The following is a 24,256-nucleotide window of genomic DNA, read 5'->3' on the forward strand; positions in this document are numbered from 1 at the left end:
TACACTGAAGTGAAGGAGAGAAATTTTCAACTTAAAACCATCTAATTTATTCTGTTTCATAAAACCCAGAAACACAAAACACTGAGTAAACTACATTTAATTTCAAATTGGGGAAACAAATAGCTACTTGGCAGAGTATGGTCTTTTAATACACTGCAGTAATATTTTGCTTTGCCTTACAGCTCTTTCCAAATATGAATAACAGTTTTTCAGATCTCCTTGTATTTATCTAATGTTCCCACATTACTTTGTCAGCCTTCTCAGTGCCTCTATTTTTGCATTGCTTATCCTCTTCCTTTCTATTCCAGTTTTTGGAATGGCCTTTGAGTTGTGTGTAAATAATATATGCTTCTTTACATCTCATATTTCAGTCATTAATTCCAGAGGTAATTTTAATTTACAGGTAAAGCTTTTCTTTTACAAGAGGAAAGAGGAAAAGGACAGAATGTCTTGAAAAATCTTGATTCTGGAAAATCAAGGATATTTGGTACCCTAATTGTACCAAACATAAACAACACAGCAGTGCCCTTTATACTCTATTTGTTTCTCATCTTGTCAGAAGTTACTTTTCATTAATGCCAAGCACAATGAAATGTCTCTAGGTGAAAACAGCCAAGTGAAAGAAACTCTGCTTTACATTCATAGAAATAACCCCAGTGCTGTTGATATCTAAGAGTAAATTTTGCAGCAGAGAAATGCTATTTAAATGGAGCAGGGAAATCCACTGAATGTGATTAATGCAGTATCCCTTCTTTTATGAATCTGGAAGTTTACAAATCCACCACTCTGGAAGAGCCTTGATCCAAAATTTGTGAGTTCATGGGGCTTTGTCACTGACTGATGTAATTTTTTTGGTGTTGCAGGTCTGATTGTACCTGCACCATTTCCTGACCTTTACCATCCCAGTAACATACTAAGCTCCTGGACTACATCCTCACTGCATATTCTTTGATTTCTTTATTTGACAAGAACTGGATTCCTTCCAGTAACACAGCTGAAGAGAGGTAGTGTGAGAGTTTTACAGCAAAAAGATGAGCTTCAAGGTTAAGAGTTGAGCAAACAGCTGCTTACCATGAGTGTTTACAAACCTCAAGGAACTACATCCCCATGGGTACTAATTAACATAACAAGCAAGGGGACTTATTTGCATATAAAGCCTTCACACATGCACCATGGAGAGAGCAGAGGATTTCAGAATGGGACTGAATTTACAGTCATTATTAAAAGCTGAGATGAAGATTTCAGCTGGGACATTTTAGGGAATGATGAAAGGCAATGTGTCTTCAACTGTGAGGCATTGGAACCTTCCTTATTCTTTTGTATTTTTCTCCTTCAAGGTGATCTTTTGTTCAAAGCTGTGCTGCTTCTGCACAACTTTCATGTATTAATAGCCTGAAGTACCAGTGAAAGCCAAAAGGTTACTTGTAATCTTTTAAATATTCTTTGAAATAAATACTAATGAACACAATATAAAGAGAGCTATTTTTTTGGTATGTTTTTGATGGGAAGAAGGATGCTAAGTTCCAAAAGAATGGAGTAGAGCCAGGGCATTTACTTTTCAAAATATTTTTTTAGCTATATTCTGCTGAACGAATTAGAATTTCTGCTTTTCCAGGGCAGCAGAATATGGATATTCTGCTGGATATGGATTGCAAAGTAGCAATATTTAACCAGTGCAGAGCTCTATAATTCAGTCTGCTTTTAATTTATCAGCACTTATTCTCACTCAGATTTTTCAAATGTAACAACAGATCAAGTAGAACCTTCTACTGTTCACAGGTCAAAAAGTGATGACACTTATCAATCATTCATCAGCAGAAAAAGGTTTAAAGAACAAAGAACATTTTTTTTTCCAAAAAAAAAAAAAAAAAAATATTACTAGGAAGACAAACCTATGTTCTGCCCCCAGTGCACTAACACAGCATGAAAGAAAAGGTCTTACCTTGTTTTAAGGATATTCAGAAACTGCAAAATTTCTGAAAACTGTATCAGTCTAAGGGCTCTTAAAAATCTTAAACCTGCAGCAAAGACAAAAACCAAACCCTCCAGTTAAGAATAATTCAGAACATGACAACATTTCATTTACAATAGCAATGAAATCAATGTAGGCAGCATACAAAATGTCAAATACCTTTGAAATGTTCTTCCATGTTTAATGGCTCCAAGATCCTTACCAGGTCTTTTTCAAATTGTTTGAAATTTCTTTCAGTAAATACTGAAGTATCTACCAGAAAGCCTTAGTTTACATAGGAAGCCATGGGAGGAGACAAACAGACTGAAAGCTAAGGGGAAAAAAACCACCCTAAGGTTCTGTTGGTACTTCTAGTGCACGTCCTCCTCTTCCAGACTGTCAAAAATGTCAAAAACTCCCCAGTCCTCTAAATCCCCATATTGCTTTGTCAGAAATAAAAGATTATGGGCAAGAGATCTGATAACCTGGATAAAATAACTGTGTATATGCCTGATTAAGCTGTTAAATCTTAATGACGTAAAATCTTTTACTCTAATAATGCTCCTTATCTCCATCCTCGTGCCAAAAAACTCCAGCAGAACAGAGGAATGACACATTCCCACTTTAAAATGACAAATCTACTAGAATTCTTTCCATCAGACTGTTACAGTAGGAGTAGATTACACTCTGACTACTAAAGAGGTAACTCTTTTTACAAAGAAATAGCATTTTTGTGTTGAAATCAGTTTGCATGAGTAGCAATTTCCAGGCAACTGCAAAGCCAGTGAGAGAGACACAGAGAGACTGTGTGCAGGGGAACACACCAGAGAAGATTAAGGGCTTAAATTATTAAGAGACTTATGGTGACAGTAAATAATTTGGCTGCAGATCTTTGGCATATAAATAAAAGGACATGGTGTATTATATACATGAACAGCTTATAAAATTAAAATAAGGGTTTGAGGACAATTTTTATTAGGCAGTACTGCCAGGGGTTATATAAAAGTTGTATAACATGATATCCTGACTGTTACAGTGAGGTCCAGGTTCTTCTCATGCTTTACTGACATTCCTTTTACCAACCTCCAGTGCTATAAAACCACTTTCTATTTCTAGAGACCTCAGGAAATACTGGTGCTGGCAAACATAAACCTGCTCACAGCCTTCATCATCTCAGTGGAGTCAAGAAGTTCCCCCTCAAGAGTAAAGATACATGTGGCAAAGTGTTAAATCAAGGTTTATTTCTGCAGTACTCCTTATTTGTAAGCTCTGTACCTTGTCTGGGATGTTATGTGTGGGGCTGTGTTTTATACACAGAATGGATCAAATTTTGATCTTCAGAAACCTCAGTGTATTACCAGCTTCAAAGATGTTCAAAGATGATGAACAAAAATTGAATTAAAATAATAGTTTTACTTATAATAATAACAACAATAGTTATATTATTTCCTTATTATAATTATACTATTATATATATTATATAAAATAATAATAATAATAATAATAATAGTATAATAATAGTTTCCCTTATTCTGATGCCAAATTAATTCTTTACAGCATAGTACTCTTTTCAAGACCCAAACAGCTCTGTTATTAGGTTCCTATGGGCATGTCATTTCATACATTACATACATTTCATACATTTCATACAATTTTTTGTTCTTTCTGACTTGTAAACAATCAGCAAGTTCCATCACCCTAGCAAGAAAGTGGTATTAAAGAAGTATTTTTTTCTGTATTCAGAGTATCAGGACGAAGCATGAGCTTCATTAACAGGCACTAAGAAAAGGCAAATTCTCCAGATAAAATATTTAATTAGCTGTTGTAGAAACAGGAGTCATGTTAGAAATACTGAATTTCTGGTTTTATCATAAATTATATTCTGCATTAGTCCCTAAAGCCCTCTAGTAAATCAATATTTATAAAAAAGTAAAAGATCAGGAAAGTCTTCACGACCACACACCTTTGAAGCTTATAAAAATTATGTATTTCCACTGCCAATTAAAGTGATGTTCTCAGTTTCACTTCAGAGGATCTCTAAAAGTCTTTTTAATGAAAAGCTACGTGGAATACAAGCTCTGTAGATTAACCACCTCACATACATGTCCTCAGCAAAATGAACATTGCAGGAAAACACTTGTGTTTCCCTGACAGTCTGCTCCAGATCAGGTGCTGAATGAGGAGTAGGGTATGGGATTTACTAATGGTTTATAATCCCCTGCTGTGGAAAATCTGCCCAGCTGAGGGCTTTAAAATCCATCTGACATTGACTCACAGCAGAATCAAGGAGAACCTGGCCCAGAAGGAAACAAGCAGAGACTTGGGGTAGTATAAAGCATGGTAAGAAAGGCTTGCAAAGAGGGCTGCAAGGTTTAGAGTGGCACAGGGAAGAAGCCTGTTTGAAGAATAAAATCAGGAAGACCCAGAAAACTGTAAAAAAGGACCCTGAAAAGTGATCTGAGCAAAACATGGAAGAGAACTGGACGATGGTGGGGCTACAAATGGATGGCTTCAGTAACCATGTACTCAGAGTACCTTGCTCCCAGGAGCTGAGGGTATGAGCATCATTTAGTTTGGTGTCTGCCAGTGAAACCCTGCAGTGTTTACTCCCCATAGCACTGTTAGGAGTTAATAGTGTAAAACCATTGACTGCTTGGCTTTCTAGTAAATTACACCCATTTTGAGAGGCTGCAGCTAATTCAGAGGTGTCAGACTTCTTCTTCAAGTAGGCTACAAAATGCTGCTGAGAATACAGTAAGCATAAAACTCAGATGAAGTGAGGTTGCCCCTAAGTGTATGATTATTTATATATCATCTGAACTCAGCAAGGAGATGATAAATCAAGTGAGGAATTCCTAGAGGAAAAGGGCACAGAGTGTTACAATCTGGTGCTGGTATGAATTCCATGAGAAAGGTGCTTGCAGTCATATAAGCATTTGTAAACTGGTGACACAGTAATCCTCACAGCAACACCCCTGTTGCAATCAGATTGCTGCCAAAGTGAAAATTAAATTATTCAATAATTATTTAAAAATCCAGTTATTCAATAATAGCTGACAATGTATCCCCATACAAGATCAAAATTAATGCTCATTAATTGGAAATTATTTTGATGGGTCCAACTCAAGAGTAATTATTGACAAAGCATCTGTAAAAAATAGGCTGGCTTTGAAAACTGATCATATGTAATCTATAACACAACATCCCATTCTATATTCTCTGTTTCCAAATTAAATTTCATAGAATCATAGAATTGGCTGGGTTGGAAGGGACCTCAGAGATCGAGTCCAACCCTTGAACCACCGTTGCGGTTCCCAGCCCATGGCACTGAGTGCCACATCCAGTCTCTTTTGAAATATCTCCAGACACGGAGAATCCACTACTTCCCTGGGCAGCCCATTCCAATGTCTGATCACCCTCTCCGTAAAGAAATTCTTTCTAATATCCAACCTAAACCTCCCCTGGCACAACTTAAGACCCTGCCCTCTTGTCTTGTTGAAAGCCGTCTGGGAAAAGAGCCCAACCCCCCCCTGGCTCCAACCTCCTTTCAGGGAGTTGTAGAGAGTGATGAGGTCTCCCCTGAGCCTCCTCTTCTCCAGACTGAACACCCCCAGCTCCCTCAGCCCTTCCTCACAGGACTTGTGCTGGATCCCTTCACAGCCTCCTTGCTCTTCTCTGGACCTGCTCCAGCACCTCAATCTCCTTCCTGAGCTGAGGGGCCCAGAACTGGACACAGGACTCAAGCTGTGGCCTCACCAGCGCTGAACACAGGGGCAGAATCCCTTCCCTGGACCTGCTGGCCACGCTGTTCCTGATCCAGGCCAGGATGCCATTGGCCTTCTTGGCCACCTGGGCACACTGCTGGCTCATGTTCAGCTTCCTGGCAATCCAGACTCCCAGGTCCCTTTCTGCCTGGACCCAACTAAGAAGATATTACTCCCTTCTAGGCTGACCAACTCACCAAGAATACAAATTTCTAATATCTGTTTATGCATCAAGAATAATAAGCAAAATTCTATACTAGGAGCACTAACAAAAATTCCCATTTTCCCTAAGCTGTCTCAGCTACAGAACTTCTACACTTGAAATAATATAATCAATAGCTGAAATAAGTTTATTCTGCATTCCAGTAAAATCTATTGTAATTTTGCACATTTAATAGGATCCTGCCTGCTAAAGTTAATTCAGAAAACAGCTAAATGGAAGGAAGTACTTCTTGTTTGGTCTCCATCATGTCATTATCTTTTTCTTACAATTTTTTAATATTGTAATTTTCTTAAAGGATCTGTCTGCAATGAGATATAATCATCTAAATCACAACTTATACAAAGAAATTAGTATCAGATTTTAATACCCCCAGAATATATCCCAAATCACAGAAAAAATGAAAGGTCTCTTCAGTTGGTTACTGTTCTGTTGCTAAATGGATATAAACCATGCTTCTGAGATGGGTTCTTAGAGCTGCTAAAAGATTCATAAATTTCTAGACCAGAAAAACTCTTAAGATTATCAGACTATATTCCTTTAATTATATGAAATTTTAGTCATTAGTTTCTGCCTCTACTAGAATAATTACAGTTGTAGGTGTATCCAGGTAATTTTCCTGGATAACACGTGTGGGGTAATTTTATTTCTGATTTTGAGTGTTCAACTTGGAATCAGTAGAGAAAAAACAGCCCAATGAAAAACCAACCCAACAACCACTCCTGACTCCCAGAGATCAAATGCCTGGCTACTGAAATTCTGTACACTGAATTTAGATATGAAAAACTGACACATCCACATCTTTCAGGCCAGTTTTGATCGGTCACTAAGAGAGACCAAACACCCCTCAAAAAACTGAAATCAATCTTAGATATTGAAGGACTGATCTGTGCAATAGGAAATAATATGGTATTTCAAAATACTGGGCTAGATCTAGAATACAACAGTATTTTTACTAATTTCTCTACATGCTTGTGTAGTTGTGTGAGGTGCCAATACTCTCCAGCTATCACTTTCTGACACTTTATTAAGGCTCTAAAGAAAAGGACATTTTAGACCAGAACAATGACAGAAACATGACCATGTGCCAGTAGCACTGACATTACAGTAGAAAATTATTGTCTCTATTGAGTTTCCAGAAAACCAAACTACATTATTTTAAGCTTTATTTGATTTTACAGGTGCTGCAATGTGGTATTTTCCTGCTTGTCAGGCAGCTTTGCAGTCTGTCAGCTCAGCTGATGCTTTCCACTGCATTAATACAGAGCAACAATCACCATTACCCAGAGGTTACCAACCCCCCAAAAAGGAAATTTAACATTTTAAATCTACAAAGGGGAGGAGAGGGCAATCACAACATCTAGAAGTTTCTTTAATAAGATTTAAAAAACTAGAAACAGAGTTGCAATACTTCTTCATTCAACAGGAGAGGTCAATCTACCAGAACTCTATCAAGCATTGCATTATTCTTCATCAATGAGACACAGAGCTCCCTTCTTATTACCATATCTTGATTTCTTTTGTCAATAGCATATCCAAAATATTGATATACGTATTCAATATACCAATATCCCATTTTTATACCTGACAAACCATTCACCCATTCATCAGAAGGGTATCAAACCTATGCCAGGCTACTTCTACCCTATATTTGACCACGTAGTTTAATGAAGAATGAAAAGCCAGAATTCCTGTTTTGGAATTCAGAACCTTTAATGAGATGCATATAATGGAGGGGTAATTTTTAGGATACAAACCAATCCTCTCCTGAATTCACACAACAGCCTTCACACAACCCAACAGAGCAATCCAAGACTCCATTCCCTGTAGATCTGTTTGAAAATGGAAGCTCAAAGAACAAGACAAGAAATTGCATGAGAGGAAAAGAATTTGCCATTCCTTGGAAGCTACACACCCAAATTATTGTGATAGACTTTCCTGCCTCTGTTATGCAAGTATAGAGCAGAGAAAACAGCACACAGCAGGAAAAAAAAAATCTATAACCTAAGAACCAGGACAGCAAAAGTGCATCAAGTTCAGCATCTACTACACAGGGTATTTACTAATTGCTTGCAAAAATATTTTATCAAAGACTTGTTATTAGAACTTTATGCTGCACATTTTTATAAAATGTACTTTTACACCTGTTGCAGTAACACCAGTAGTTCTAAAAAGAATTTCTCAATACCTCCACCATTACAGATTGTTACACTCCAGTGAAAGCTGGATAACCTGATTTTAGGTGAATACTGAACACCCTTGATGAGTTATATGGGAGACAAGGGCACATTACAGCAAGTGGGAAGGTATTTTTTCCTGCAAAGCAACTGAAATCTACTAGCATTATTTTCAAATTGAAAAGTCAAATAGAATACCTTTTGAGACAAGAACACCACCAACACCAGAGACTACAGCACTCCCTACAGTTCTCAACAAAAGGTTTGGAATTGTGCCTTACCCCAGTATGAGCCGACCCTATAACAAGACACCAAGGAGTTTCCGAATGTCTGTTGTTCTTCCTTCTCAGGGATACTGGGTCCTGCTTTGACACGATATCCATTTTGGAACAATTCTCCAAGAGATTTTTTACGCCTTCTAGTACTTTTGTAGGTTTCTGTACGGGTTCCCCCAGAAGGGTTGTGATAGACTAAAATCTTGCTAGGAATCATGACTATGTATCTTCAGCTTCAGGAGCACTGCACATGAATAGTGCTGCCCAGTCTTCAGTCACAGCATCCACTGACAGCCAAGACAGTGAGAGATTCCCCCTTCTTTTCACTAATTCAGTATGGACACAGAGAGGTAGTTGAGGGTTTTCTTTGGAAGCAGATTTAGTTAACTGGACACAGACAGAGTTCCCCTTTACATGTTGTTACCAGCAGATAATTCAGTATAATCTAGTCTGTTTCTGTTAGCATGAAACAAACAGAATTAATTCAAATACAAAACTCAGCCTGACAAAACAGACTAAGAGTATCACAAACTGGATGAACAAAACAAATCACAGATGCAGGCAGACAGTGCAGATGCTCCTCTGATCCATGATGTACTGGGGCTTAAAAGCCATCTTCCATCCGGATATTACCACATAAGCTCCTTTTGGATACACCAAAGAACCACACCCATCAATCCACAACCCATAAATGTGATGCTGTTCACTTGCAATGAACAGGTAGTCCCATGAAGAATGTAGATGCAGTCCATGTACATCAAAGGAATTGTTCCTTGTGTATTATTTCCTTTAGCTATTTACATATCTGTCTTCCAGTCAAAGCTCTTATGCAGAAGGCAGAGGTCACATAATCACCTAACTCTTACAGGATTTATCCCAGATGAAATAAAAACAAACAAACACAACAACCCTTCATCTAATCCCAGATAATGACAGTTATATTACTAAAGAAAAAAACAAAAAAACAAACCCACAGCAATTTTGCCATCACACAAGAGCACAACAAACAGAGCTCATCACTTCTCTCAAGCAGACTTGCTCTGTGAATACTCAAAAAAACTGAGTTTTTTGTCAGTCCATGAGATACTTATTTACTTCTGTGATGTTACATGCTTGCTTAGTCCACTTTCCTGCCTTCAGCATAATGCACAAACTTCATGTTGAGGAGCTATCTTTATTTCGAGGAATATGCATCATTATTCCTATGATTTGTCCCCAGAGGAGCTGCAAAGATGCCTATGCCAAAAATATATCAATGCCATCTGGAGTACAATGCAAAGCAGACACAAAACCAGACTGCAGCATGCACAGGGCCTCAAAGGATTTGGGAAAAATGGGGAGAAATGGGGGAAAACGGGGAGAACACTACACACAAATTTCCAATCAAGTGATGTGCAGTGAGTGAACCAGAGCAAACCACTGGAGTGGCTCCTTTAGAGTGTTAACTTTACACCATGTTCTTTAAAACTACCTGGTCATGTTCCCACTGTTCACTTTATTAAAGTTCCACTGAGTGCAGTAGGAATGGTTTTTGATTTTAAATGCAGACAAATATATATCTATATATCTGTGAGCACTTGAACCATTCCTCTCAAACTGGAAGGATTTGAACAAGGTAGTACTTAACTTGTGTAATTACTCACATCTTGTCCAGCTCCAGCTGAAATCATGTCCTACTTATCTTTTACCCTATTTTTCTTTCTTTTTGTATTGTATCTTGGATAGTGGTATATTCTTGTTACTGTAAACCTATCATTAGTGTGCTTTATAACTTAGCACAGTAAAGATTTGCTTACAGAACCTATTCACCTTGTGAGCCTAGAACATCTTCAAAGACAAACAGTTCCCAAGTAATATAAAGCAAGAGCCAAGCTGTTCAGTTCACATAACCTATATGTTGGTTTTGGTGATATGACAGTATTCCTTTGACAATCTCAGCTCTCTGGCAGAGCCTGATTTTTAAAATATGAATTAAAAGACAACAATTGGAAATAAATCCAAAATAAATGAGTTCCACAAGCTAAAAACACTGAATTTCAGCATCAGCAGGATGACCTGTTTTGTTGGGAACTACTATTCAGTATCACAGATAGAGCCCAAGACGTTTGAATTACTTTTCTGTGAAGTAATTTCTGCTTTCCAATGGAATGTTTTAGCATTCTGTTCTACAATCTGATCATGCAAGAGGAGCTTTTTGTTTTCAGTGACAGGACTCTACCATCTATCTTATCTACCTTACATAGACATATTTTCATATTAAATGTAAAATTAGATTACAGAAAAGGGGTCTCTGTCCCATTTGTCAAGAAAACTGACCTATTAGACATCCCATCTTCTAGCTCAGATGAGCATCTGAGTGGAAATCTAAAATGCAGTTAAGCAGGTGAAGATGATGTCATTAGGCAAATGGTACCATTTCCAGTGTTTCTGTACTTTTTCCTACCTCTCTGAAGGACAAAGTTGACAATCCCCAGGTCTAAAGCAGACTTAAGCTCTTTGATAACTGGAAACCACAGAGATGTGAGCAATCTACTCCTCAATATTTACTCCAAACTAATAAAAAATCATTCTGTTCTAGAGAGCCTTAGGTTAAAACCTATTATACCTCCAATGAACCCAAGCAATATCAAGTATGTTATGCCTCAGGTTTTCCATATTTTCAACAGAAGTGGAGCACATCACTTCCTGAATTTGCCCTAAAAATGGTTTAATACACCTATGGAGGCACTGCTGCTTTTTATTTGACTATTTGCTTTCAAAGTCCATCCAAATGTAAAACCACTCATCTCCTATGTGTAGGAAAAGACTTCCTGGCAGCTGAGCTCCACTTCCCCTCTGGCTCTGCAGGAACCAAGTGTGTTCTACACCACCTTGCAAGAATCATAGAATAGAATCGACTGGGTTGGAAGGGACCTCAGAGATCATCAAGTCCAAGGGAAGAGCAGATCTTTGCCATAGACACTTTGCTGATGATGTTACAATAATCAGGATGACCCTTGAAATAAGGTGTTGCACCTCAGCAAGCTAATCTTGTAGAGAGGTGGCACTGAAGGCTGGAAATTGGTTTTTTTTTTTTTCAAAGCACTTGTTACAACTCAATATAAAGTAGTTTCACTTCCTGAGGAACAACAAGTTAGCACCTTGCATCATTTTCCTTGGCATTCATCAGGAACAAATTGCATTAAAATCAGGAATAGGCTATTCTGAGAGGCTGTAATCATGGGGTAGGACAAATGGCAGGAATAAAGGCAAAGGAAGGACAGAGGGCAGATCTAAAGCCTGACTCATGCTGCAGGATGCTGATTTAAAAAAAGACTTGCAATTCTTTTTGCTCCTCTGAGTCACAAGACATGGCCATAACTGCCAAAAAAACAATGAGCATACTATAAAATAAGACTTGAAAAGGAGTCAAACATTTCTGTTCTAAACAGAGGGTATGATATAGTTTATCTTAGCCACTAAGCCTTCTTTAGCCCTTTTTATTGTCCAAAGAAAATATTGAAAGAACAGAAATGAGGAACTACATACAGCTAAAGTAATTATGGAAATAGGTTACAGAAATGATGCACCAAAACATTATATACGAGATGATCATCCAAGTGAGGGGAAAAAAATCTAAGAAAACAAAATATTTTCTGACCAGATGGGTGCTAACTTCACAAAATACTTATGTCTGTCCTACTTTTACTTAGTAGACACTGATTCCTTGCACATGGTTGAAATGTATAACAAAGTATTTCATACCAATTGTTGGATTAAGAATTTTTGTTATTTTTTTTTAATGTATCTGTCTGTAATGTCCATACACCTCCAATTCCTATCCCTTATTCCACCTCCTGCTAGTACTAAAAAGTAGCTTTCACCTCTCCAGCACTCTATCATGTTTAAAGAAAAAGTGTGAGAAGCACAAATGTCAATTCAGGACTCGGGCTGAATCAGGAATAAATCCATTAAAGGAAATAGCATTTAAAACTTCTCTATTCCAGTTCATGTCAGACAGAAAATCTGCCTGTGACCTGCTTACTGAGAAGCAGATTCTCAGGGAATTTCAAGTGCACGCAAATGCTTGCACTAATAGCCCAAAGATACCAAATCACTTTGAACAGATAAGGAAGATTTCTGGGCACTATCAGAGCAGATTAGGACCAGTGTCTAAGTGTCTGATGCATTCCTACAAGATGCCAGATTCAGTGCTCATATAGAATTGAAAAGAAAATAAAAGCTGGGATCCCAGTAATTTCTTTACAGATTATCTCATTTGAATTGACACTTGCAATAATTTACAAGCAGAGACTCAGTGTTCACTGACTGCCAAGCCATGATTTAGATTGTCTTCCACTACTATAAAAGTAACTTTTTCTTAAGAGTTAGCATTGTCCTAACCATATATCTAGCCATTACTAAACCCTTCAGTAACTATGCTTTAGTAATATCATTTTTAATTATATTTGTATACACACAATATCTTTAATATATGATAAGAATTATCTTAATTAATCACTTAAGAACATTATCTAAAAGTGAACTTCCAAATAATGTATCTATTACCTATAGCAGCCTGTACATAATAGAATACTGGTAAGAAAAAGGGCCTCAAGTTGTGGTAGGGGTGGTTTCTACCAGATATCAGGAAAAATTTCTTCACTGGAAGGGCTGTCAAGCATTGGACTTGGGTGTCCAGAGAAGTGGTTGAGTCACCATCCCTGGAGGAAGTTAAAATATGTGTAGACTGGGTGCTTAGGGACAAGGTTTAGTGGCAGGTAAATGGCAGTAGTAGGTTAATGGTCCTGATCTTCAAGGTCTTTTCCAACCTTAACAATCTATGAAGTTTAATTTTTTCTAGAAAAGGGTTGCCAAGGTAGAATTGTGGGGGGAAAAAACCCAAAAAACAAAAACCCCAAATAAAACAAAACAAACCACAAAGGATGTTAAATGTATTCAAATGGTATTAAGATTTTATATTCAACCCACTGTGGATTTTTCCTTCTGCCACAAGGCTCCCTGGGCTTACCTCAGAGAAAAGCACCCCAGATCAGAACTGAGTAAAAGTGAGCAAACTGAAACAATGTGAAAATAATATTTACTCTGACAGCAGCACATGGTGTCAATGCCATTGGCCACTAACATTACAGCTACCTCAGACTGAGAGAAGACCTTTCTTCTGGGCTACAGAGGGATGAATTCACATCCCCTAAGCCCCTAAGTGTAAATATTCTACATCTCCAAACACTCATTTTGAATAACTAAGGGGCTGCAGTGTGGCTGAATGAGATTGGCATCAATGCTTGATGCAGTGATTGGAAATGAACCATCTCTGTAGTGCAGAATAAGCACAATTGTACACAAAACCTCATATGGTTCTGAAGGAAAATATTCCACACAGAAAGGGGTTGATCAAATTAAAATATAAGCAGCCATTAGGAAGAAAAGAAAGCTGAAATAATTTATACTAAGCAGCAGAGGAAGTTGGTGATAACTGAGAAATAACCACTGAAGAGTTTTGAGTTCCTTGGAAATCTCATAATGCAGTAGTCAGCATTGCTGCTCTCAGTTGTCTTTCCTTATGAGGGACTACATTTTTTTCCTGTTGATTATGCAGATTATTATCACCAGAAATCCTGGCTCAAATGGAAAATCTTTTGAAATTGAACTTGACTCTTCAGATGCTATAACTGTGGCATTCAATTTTTTTCAGCTAAACCTCCGCAGAGATGCTACTATAATATTATTTCTAATAAAAACAGCACTCCTCCCAGCATAGTGCTGAACAAAATGAGGTGTTCAAGCCTTCCCATAAAGACCAAACTTCCATCTACCTTGCTTCATGGAAGGTGATTTAAAAAGAAGGCACAACAGTCATCTGTATAAAACAGTTATAAATAAAACAAGCAAAAGGCTTTAGGTGAAAAAAAAAGGGACTTGAAGTTTTACTTATGTTGCAAAGCTTATTTTTCTAAGTTTAAATACTACTTTTAAAATATACATTGTTCTGTTCTTTATCTAGCAACAAACAGAAGAGCTGATGAAGTCATAGCCTGGCTTTTCTACTATTTCAGTTTTAAATTAGCATTTGGGGAAGTTTCATAAGAAACCCTACTCCTAGCAAATGCCAGTCTAATTTTTAAGACAAGATAAGCTAAGACAATTGGAACCTAGAATACCAAGAAAATTCTCTAGCTTTATATCCCTTTATACACATCAAATCAGAGATGTTAAGATTGGTAGATAGAATGAAATGTTGCATAACTAACATAAGCCTATACAGAATTTGCAAACTCAATGTAATGTGCACACTATTTTTTCCAAAAAGGAATTAAAAACTAAATGCCTGTGGGTTAAAAAAGTGCACTCCAAATTTCAATAGCAGCTTATTTTAACACTGCTCTGTGTTAAAAAGTTCTTTGTACAGAAGAAACTGGAAAAAGCAGCAGAAAAATCCCAAAGCATGAACTTGTAAAGAGAGAGCAAACACTTGCCCTCTGAAAATCATTAGCTTTGTTGGCAAAGAATATCTGGCAATCCATCAGGTACACTACTGCAGTGCAAGTAGCTCCAGAGGAGTCAATAACTTCAGAGGCATTTTTGTGATGCAAGAAATGTTCTTCCATTTATGGACTGGATTTACCTCTGTTGTGTTCTCTTTTTATGTTATTATTTTGAAGCTGAGATAGTAAACACTGCTGAAAGTGTTAGGTTACCTTAACCTGGGAAGGTTACCTTTGGCTATTGATAGAGCAACCACTGAAAAACTTGTTGTGAAATTTCATTTTCACTTGGATGCTGTCAAAATTTACATACTCTGTGAAAACTGAACTGATTTAGGTGTCTAGGACAAACCAAAAAAAAATAAATCTTGTCTTCATAAAATGCAAATATGATGCAGTCCAATCAATGACTTATTATGAACAAATCACCCAGTGGATTGAGTATTCAGAACTATTTCCATTAAATTCATTCTGAAACCCACTTGAAGAGTACAAAGAAAAGTTACTGCAGAGAAAAGTGATGCATAAGCACATAGCCATAAAATAAAATCCTCCTGGGAAATGTTAGAGAAAAATAAAATCCTCCTAGGAAATGTTAGAGAATTGAGCTTCCCTTATAAATAACTTCAATGTAAGTAAAACCACAGAAAAGGCTTTACAGCTTTATTAGGGCATGGCAGGGCTTGGAAGACCTCTGGAAATCATCAACATATAAACTTTTGCTCTGTAAGAAATATTCCAAAATTTGGAGGTGTATCCAAAGCTGTCACCAATAGATGGCAGAAAGACACAATGCTTAACAAAAAAAAATCAATGCAAGGGATTAGCAATTTAATATGCTAAGAAATCAATAAATTACTGCAACATTATGGAACTCCTAATTCCTCTCTTATACTGCTATCCCTCCAATTTTTTTATCAGAAACAGAGCACTTCTGCCTGTCAGTCTAAGGTACTGCTCAAATTCCATTCAAATAGAGATTGTAACAAAAGGAATAGAAGGCTCTTCAGATTCAAATATGGTTTCAGGCTGAGCTGTTCTGTAGAAATTACTTCAAAAAAGCCTACAGAGTCACAGATTTTTAACTAAAGCTTCATCCTGAGGTACACTTGCTGGATGGCCAGAGGGTATTTTCACCATCAGCTTAACTATCTTAATGAGAGGCACTTTCTCCAAAGCCATCTATTTTTTTTTTCCACAGAGGGAATCCATTTTTCTTCTCTACCAGATGTTGGAAACAGTCTTCTCAGAACAAGAATTGAGACCACAAGCCTCATCCTAAATTACTTGTAATGTAAATAATAGGATCTGGAGAGAATTCAAGCAAGAACTGGAAAAAAAGAATCCCCTCTTTTCCATAACTGTGCTAAACACCACACCAAGAGATTTGTTCTCTATCCTGTGCATGTGTCAATGTTTCCCTCTGTTGCCAGTCTGAAATCTTAAACTATTTTCTTAAGAAACTGCACAGTAGTCTTGACTAAAGAGAATATCAGGAAATGAATATGATAAAAAAATCTTCATAATAATAGAATTGACTAGGGTTTAAAACTTTTATAGATCTTTTCTATACCTAGGTTCTGTGATTTAATAGCATGAGACACTATGAAATCCATACATTAGTCTTTATTTAAATCCCTGTAGTTCTAGGATTAATTGTTCCTTACTCATGTCCTTGTGGAGCCAACATCCTATTTTACATGTTTAATCTTTCCTTAAGAGTAGCATCCTATCAAGGCAATTTATTTCAATACAGTCTGCTCATACAATCAATGTTTCCTTCTTCAGAAGCATACAAGTACATGATAAAAAATCATGTTATTTGAAGCACCTTTGCTATCACAGAAGATAGAAGAAGAGCTTTAAGTGGAGCACAGAACCAGCTTCCAAGCTGGAGTTCACCATGATTTAGAGAAGGAGATAACAAACCAAGAATAAAATGGATGCAAAAGGTGTTCTTTCTGGCACAACCCACCTGTCTGCTGAAATATTCTTCTTATGCAATGTCACAAGGTGACAAGGTGCAAAGGCTAAAGTATTTTTGTACCAATTATTAAAAGAAAAAACTATTTTACTTACCAAGCCAACTTCTGTTTAAATATACTGACACAAACACTGGAGGAACCGTGAAGAAATCTACTACTGAGTTAACTTCAAGCCAAAACCATAGCTTGTCATTGGCTGCTATGAACTGAAAAAAAGAAAAAATATGGATGAAAGAATCAGATTATGCTCATAGTGGTTGTAAGCATGTGCAATATTGTTTATACTAAAATAGTACACTTCAAAGTTAGCAGAGAAGTAACTGATGCTTTAGGTGAGTTCAAATAAAACCACATCTCTCACTGGAAAGAATAACTTCATAACCACACTGAGACTAAAAATTAAATCTCATTATTTATATAATAAGCTGTAATTATCTGTGCTAAAAAACATATTCTCCAGATTTATTAACAATGTATCAGCAATATTAGAAAAATGTAGGGAAGTATAAAATATTTCCAAGTATATCACCTTTGCACTAGCTTGCCAAGCATGTGACAGCATTCCCATCACCTATTTGCTGTTCACAGGTCTCAAAATACTTGATAGTTTACATGGAATCCCCTGACCATTCTATCCAGAGCTTAAACACCAGGATGACTCCTCCAAGGAACAGTTCAGGACTGCAGCAGGACTCCAGTCCTACAAATTGTGCCATGGATGAGATGATTTCTCTTGCCTGACTATGGCAAAGAAATTGGCAGACTTGGATGCTAAGGATATCCTAGTTTGAACATCCTAGCCTGTTCATCTATGTGCTTAAATATGGTAGAATTACCATTCACATTTAAGTAATAACTTTAAAAAATAGCTTATGCAAATATACAAATATTAGTGCATCACAAAGATATTTAAGAGTGATTTTACTCAACTAAAATCTGCACTAGGGTATTTTAAAACAGTGCTTGTACTCTTTGAATCATAGACAATATCCATTGTATTTCTTCCAGGGCAATTTTTGGCTTTCTCTATTTCATCCACTTCATTTTCTTGCTTTGGAATTATTTTAAAACTTCAACAGAAAATCTTTACCAAGCATACCAACTTTGCTGGAATCAAAGATAAAATATTGGAAAGGGCACTCCAACAATGTCAAGAAAGCTGAAATCATACTTTAAAAGAAGACAGACAACATGAGCAGAATTTGCCTCAGAGAAGACTCAGAACCAAGATTAGATTGACATTAATTTAGTCTGTATTTCACAATATCAATGATCCAATGTGACAAATAAAATAGAAGACCCAGTTTCAGCAAGACACTTTCAATCCCCTTTTGTTGAAGGTATTAGTAATCAGAATGTTTGGAATTGAATGTTTTTTAGGATTTCAGATCAATATTTTCATAACCCTCTACATATTCTAATCAGCATTTTATCTTTCATGGGGCACAACCTTTAAGCTGTTAAAATGACTGAAGTGTGTTATTCAACAGTGAAAAGAAGGTCTGTTAACTGAACAGAACACACAGCTTCCTATGGAATTATTTGAACAGTTATTCATTAAAGTAATTATTGACTAATAAAAGCCCATTCCATTACAGAAGTAATCCTACCACTCTTAAGAGGTATCACGTTCTTCTAGAAACTGGCATCATTCCATCCCTTCCAAATTATTACTTCCATACTTGCCAGACCTCTGCCAGCCCCCACTGCCTCATTTTGTGCTAACTCATGCACTTTGGGCTTCATCAGCAGTTTGTAGACTTCACTTCTGAGTTCTCACATTCTTGGATACCAACCAACAAATATTTTAAATGCAAATACGTGTGTTTGAACACAAACATCTTCTAGAGCTGAAGATGGGGTAACACTTAGATGGAGTTTGGAGTTCCAACATCATTTTGGAGGAGAACAGATGGAGAAGGATGAGATTTGGAAATATTTCTTCAAATCCTTTATTTTGCCAGTCAGAAAAGAAAACCACTAAGATAACTAAAGGTATAAGATGCTCATTACACCTTGGGGAGCAGAGGAACAGATCAAGCAATCACTACTCTTGCTGAGGTAGTTGTCACTCCACTGAGAACACTGAAACCAGATTCAAGACCACTGACCACCACCCAACTATTTCCATTTTCACTTTCTACCACACAAGGACATTCCAGAAGTTGGCTGAGCTGATCAACTCTTGGTCTCCTTAGTGATTTTCGGGGCTTATTTTTATTACCTGAACGTTCTCAATCAAACTCTTTGCTCATGTGTTAGAAATCAGCTATAATTTGTCCAGCTACTATAAATTTAGGATGTATGGAAAGCCTCTCCCCTACCTAATGGTTACAGTCCCTCCCTCCCTCCCTCCAAGGGACACTACTTACACGCAGGCCAAAGTAGAGTAGGAAGAACACATTGAAAGCCATGTCGATCTGTAACGTGAAATCTTTGTAGAAATTCTGGCAGGATTCTATTGGGCTATTTGGAAGAAAAAGAGATGGAAGTAAATTGTCAGTGTGGAAGTTTCTACTCTGGGGAGATTTGTCTCTGGTTCATACTAAAGACCTCGAGTTGGAAATCAGGGTTCTGTTTTCCAGTCTCTTACAAGCAAGCATTTCAAATAAATTCCTTCATTCAGTCAGTTAGTCATTCAGACAGTCTTTATATTCACCTCTTCAGGTAATATCTGAGAATTAACATGCAGATACCTTTCAGAAATAACAAGCAGGAGAATACCTCAGGATTCCTTAACCCCACATTAACCCTTAAAGGACTGACTTCATTCTATCAGGAGACATACCTGGGATACTTTAGGAACAACCCTAGCAAGCACACAGCTACTGTGAAACATTACATCTTTTTAATTCATGTCATTGTATAAAACCTTTTTTTTAAAAACAAACAAACAAACAAACAAACACAAAAAAGAAGTTGCTTAGGAATACATTACCCATTAGCAACCTGGGGCACTTAGTCTTGTAGAATCCCTTGTATATAAGTTGTTTTTTTTCTTTTTTCTCACTTCTTTTTTTGTGTATGGCTATTTAATGTGCTTTATGTACAATAGTACAATACTATGAGCTGAGTAGAAAAGCAGCATAGCCCACTGGTAAAATTAAGTAACAAAATAAATTGAGGAACTCGAAGCAGTACTCTAAGGGTTAATTTCTGCATGCAGGTTAATTAAAAGACCTTTGTGTGTGTCAGGCAGCCATTGCAAATTCTAGCTTATTATATTATGCTTTATTTAACAGTGGGACAAAAGAAGTCCAAAGCATACTCTATACAAACTGGTACTTAATAGATACACTTTTATCTAAGGAAGGAAATAACTTCCATGAGGAGTGATTTATTTGGGAGGTAAATAAAAATAGGTTGGTGAAGCCACAGACCAAAGTGAAAGTCATGACCCAATATATGCCAAGGTATATACTATATATACATCATGTCCCACCATATATATACATATATATATATACACACACATATATTGCAAATGATCACGTGTTCATCACAAATGTACTGAAAATTAGAATGTAGATCATTTGATATCCCAGAAAACATCCTTTTGAGGGAAGAAGACATTCTTTGGCTTCCCAGGTCAAATAAATCACTGAATGTGAAGGTAATACCAGTTAGTATAGCAGCTGCTCTGCAAATATAATGCTAGACTGCTCAACAAGCAAGATTCTATGCATTAGGAATGTCAGTTACCTAATTTAAGGCAGAAAGGAAATTACCTGGGCTACCAGGTCATTACACATGCAGCCAGATTTTCCATTCCTTGTATACATTACAGGTCAAACAAGTTAAGTACAGCATGCCCTCTCCTGTCTTTAGATGCATGAATGTATACAGCAAAATTCTCCTTATTGTTCAATAGCTTCAGTGCTATAGGAAATTATATTTAAATGCTTAAAAAAAAAACCAACCCAAACACCTCTTTGCAAAGACATTCTGTTACAATTCAAATAAAACTGATTTATCAAAGCAGGCTAAAGAGAAGCCAAATGGCAACATACAGGACAGAAGCATCTTAGAGTTCACAAATACAGCTTTAGCTATAAAAAGTGTGGAAGCAATCTGAGAACCCAACAGGCTCATTTTCTTTATTGAGAGCAAAGGATTTTATCAAAATAAGGTAGGCTACACACTGAGTCACTGTGCACCTTCCCAACAGCAATCACAGAAAGCAGAGTTGCAGCAGAATGAACAGCCCTGCCCATACACTGAATTCCAGGTAAGATCCCTATGGAAGCTGCAGAAATTCACTGAGGCTAAAGGAATTGCCCAGATTTACAGCTTGGATAGGAGAGCTTCATTATCTTCCTTTCCACAGACACTTGGTACTTGTCATGCTTGTTAAAATAAGGTCTGCTGAGGTTGCAGGAAGCAGCTGTACTTGTACCATTGTCCTCTATAAAAACCTACAAGATCTGAAAAATTAGCTAATGCATAACACAAATTAATCTTGTTGGCAAAACACTTAGCAGAGTGGATTACAGTTCTGATTTGGGACTTTTCCCTAACACCAGTGCTATTTTTTCTGCTAGTCATATCCCTAGAGCAGCCTTCATTTCAGAGGTCATCTCTCTTCCAATTTCTAAGTAATCCATTTCAAAGACAATTCCTTTTTATTTTAAAGGATGATTCTGTCAGAAAGTCATGTCCCTAATACTAAAGAAATTATTATTTATACTCACAGGATGGATTATACAAGAGTTTAAATTTTCCAAATGAAATATTGGTCATATTCTTCTGATTTTATTTTTTTGTTTTCATCTGTAGCTTACAGCTGAGCTGGAGAAGAGTATGGCCACAAATCTTTATCATTGTACCATTCAGCCCTGCTGCAGAAAGGAAGCTTATTTCCAACTCAGCTTATTTCCAACTCAGCTTATTTCAAACTCATTTTATTTCAAACTCATCTTATTTCAAACTCATCTTATTTCAAACTCATCTTATTTCAAACTCATCTTATTTCACTCATCTTATTTCAAACTCATCTCAGCTGTAGCTCTTAGAGTTCCAGGCAGTAGTATGCTGGCATCTCCAGGACCAATTATAGAATTCCCTGATTTAAACTCAAAACAGGTGAGTTGTCCTATGGGATTTCTCCCCTTCAGGTCAGCAAAGGTTTCACCTTTGGAGAAGGCAACAGACTCTTGGAAGTGCTTTTACTACTCTTGTAAGTGATTGCAGCCGTGGTTTCAGACATTTATAGTAATAAATACCATGAAAAAACTACACTAAAATCAATGGAATAACTTTATACTCATTATAGAAAAGATTTAACAGAACTGGATAAAAAATATAGTAATTATGTAGCTCTAAATGAAATAATATGTGTGTTTTGAAAGAGTCTCTTTAACTTGCTGGGCAAAAAAAAAAAAAGGAAAAATCAGCTGTAGCCACAACTTTTGTTTTGAAACAAAACTTGACTGCACCGATTTTATTTTACTTAATGTAGGAATATCCTCCCCAAATCCCTGATCTCAGCTGATAGCAGCAATGCAGGCATCAGGAGTCACAGGCATGAATTAGCTCAGCAAGCAAGAATGACTTGAGAAGTAACAAAATCACCCACTTTGACATTACCCAGGTGGGATGTCATTTTGCCAACGTGTTCTCAGCATCCTTAAACTTGTGCAGCAACTGGCACTGTACATGACACTTGTACCACAGCTGGACAGAGCCCTTGTCACTTCAATTTCAAGGAAATTCAGAGAATTGTCCTAATTTACAATTTCAATTTTAGGAAACAAATTTGTCTTTTGCATAGTGGGGAAAATTGAAATCTATTCATGAAATTAGGTTAAGTATTATATTAAATTAATGAAATAGTAATAATAAAATAAATTGTAAATTGAAAAAAAAATTAACTAAGAAAAAATGTTTCCAACTGAATATGCCTGAGAAAAATGCAACCACCCAATATTACCAAAAATTAAGTAGTTTCTAATTTTTGTTGCTCATGACAGCTTTTAGATTGTTTGTAACAGTTCATTATATGAAAAAAGCCAGTGCAATATGTAGGTTCTATCAGAGGAAATGCCCACTGATGAGAATTAATGTTAGAATCAAATAATAATTATGTCCAGAAATGCCAGCAGAGGCTCCTAAAAAATTATCAACACAACTTAATAGATCATTGAGACAAAGCACTCAATATTTAGAAACTCTCTAATATCTCATCATTTGAGGACATTCTGTTCACTCTCACTTGGAAATTTTATTTGAATGCAATTAATAAGTAATAATTTTGGTATGCAAATTTATTTAATTGTTAAAGCTGTTTGTAGTGGGATGAAAAAAACCCAAACTATTAAAAAAAAAAAAAGACTTTCATTTTACTGAAAGCTCCTCTGTAATACTGAATTCCCTCGATAGATAGAACAAACCCAATTTTATGAAGTTTAGAGCAAAAACTAAGTTTGGCACAAATCTGATATTAAGAGTTTAAGATGACAATGTCATATATAGTTTAACAATAGAGCAAAAAAAAAAAAAAGGGGGGGAGGGGAGCCTATGCTTAAGCTTTTTAACTGTTTCTAAGTGACCTAGTACTAAAGTAAAACTAAGGAAGAAGTGAGATGTGGCATTTAATAAAACTCCTGGTGATACCATGCAGAATACTTTCTGTTCTTTTACCTGTGGTTTAATAGTACAGCTCAGAAGGGAAGAAGCATTTCAAACCTTCCTCACTGATACAAGCAAGAACATGAAGCAAAGTTAAAACCATGGATGCCCACCAAGTGTGGTGTAAAATATATGTATAAGATGTGCATGTATAAAATATGTCAGCAACACTAAATAAGAATAAAAGGTCTTTAACATCTCACACAGTGTTAGAGCACGTATAGGTTTTGTTTGGTTTTTTTTACTAAAAAAGGCTTTCATTTATTAACCAAGTTAATTTCACAATAAGAAAACAAAACCAGTGTTCTTGCAGTACCCATCTTCTAAATCCAATAAGTCCTGGTAATGGCTCAGTTTCAAAGGCCTTTGGATCATAACATCCAGAAGCTCATTAATTTCTTGATGGCAAACACCTTCCAAATTACTTCACTTCCCCTTGCCATGGTCTGTCACTGGGGAAGCTTTAATACTCACATGCTCACTTAACACTGAGGGATATGCAGGAGGAGTTAAGTTGATTTTCTTCCCAGAAAGGAAGAGCAGCCAGCTGGATCAGCCCAGTGCTTCAGCAAAACCAAGGGGAAGCCCCAGGTTGCCCAAAGCAAAGTGCAGTGTCACAGCCATCCATAAAACTCCATGGGATCATTACTTCTGCAGTTACAGGTATTTTCTGAGAGGCTTTGTGTACCTGGAGCTACAAAGGGAAGGAGAAACAATCCCTCTCTCACTGACCTTTGCAGACAGCTATGACTTGACAGCCAAGGGTGATGCT

The 24,256-nt window shown here is 36.7% G+C and overlaps 1 protein-coding gene across 4 annotated transcripts in view; it reads right to left on the minus strand.

Moving 5' to 3' along the window:
• KCNMA1 (potassium calcium-activated channel subfamily M alpha 1) overlaps window positions 1-24,256 on the minus strand; it is a 378,417-nt gene that overhangs the window by 144,364 nt on the left and 209,797 nt on the right. For all 4 annotated transcript variants that reach the window (XM_030452777.1, XM_030452778.1, XM_030452776.1 and 1 more), the window contains exons 4-6: window positions 19,230-19,323; window positions 16,952-17,063; window positions 1,943-2,018 (exon numbers count right to left, since the gene is read on the minus strand). In XM_030452777.1, coding sequence (XP_030308637.1) covers window positions 1,943-2,018; window positions 16,952-17,063; window positions 19,230-19,323 — 282 coding nt within the window. The remainder of the gene's footprint in view (window positions 1-1,942; window positions 2,019-16,951; window positions 17,064-19,229; window positions 19,324-24,256) is intronic.

Source organism: Calypte anna, chromosome 6 (genome assembly GCF_003957555.1).
Source record: "Calypte anna isolate BGI_N300 chromosome 6, bCalAnn1_v1.p, whole genome shotgun sequence".
NCBI classification, from domain to species: domain Eukaryota; kingdom Metazoa; phylum Chordata; class Aves; order Apodiformes; family Trochilidae; genus Calypte; species Calypte anna.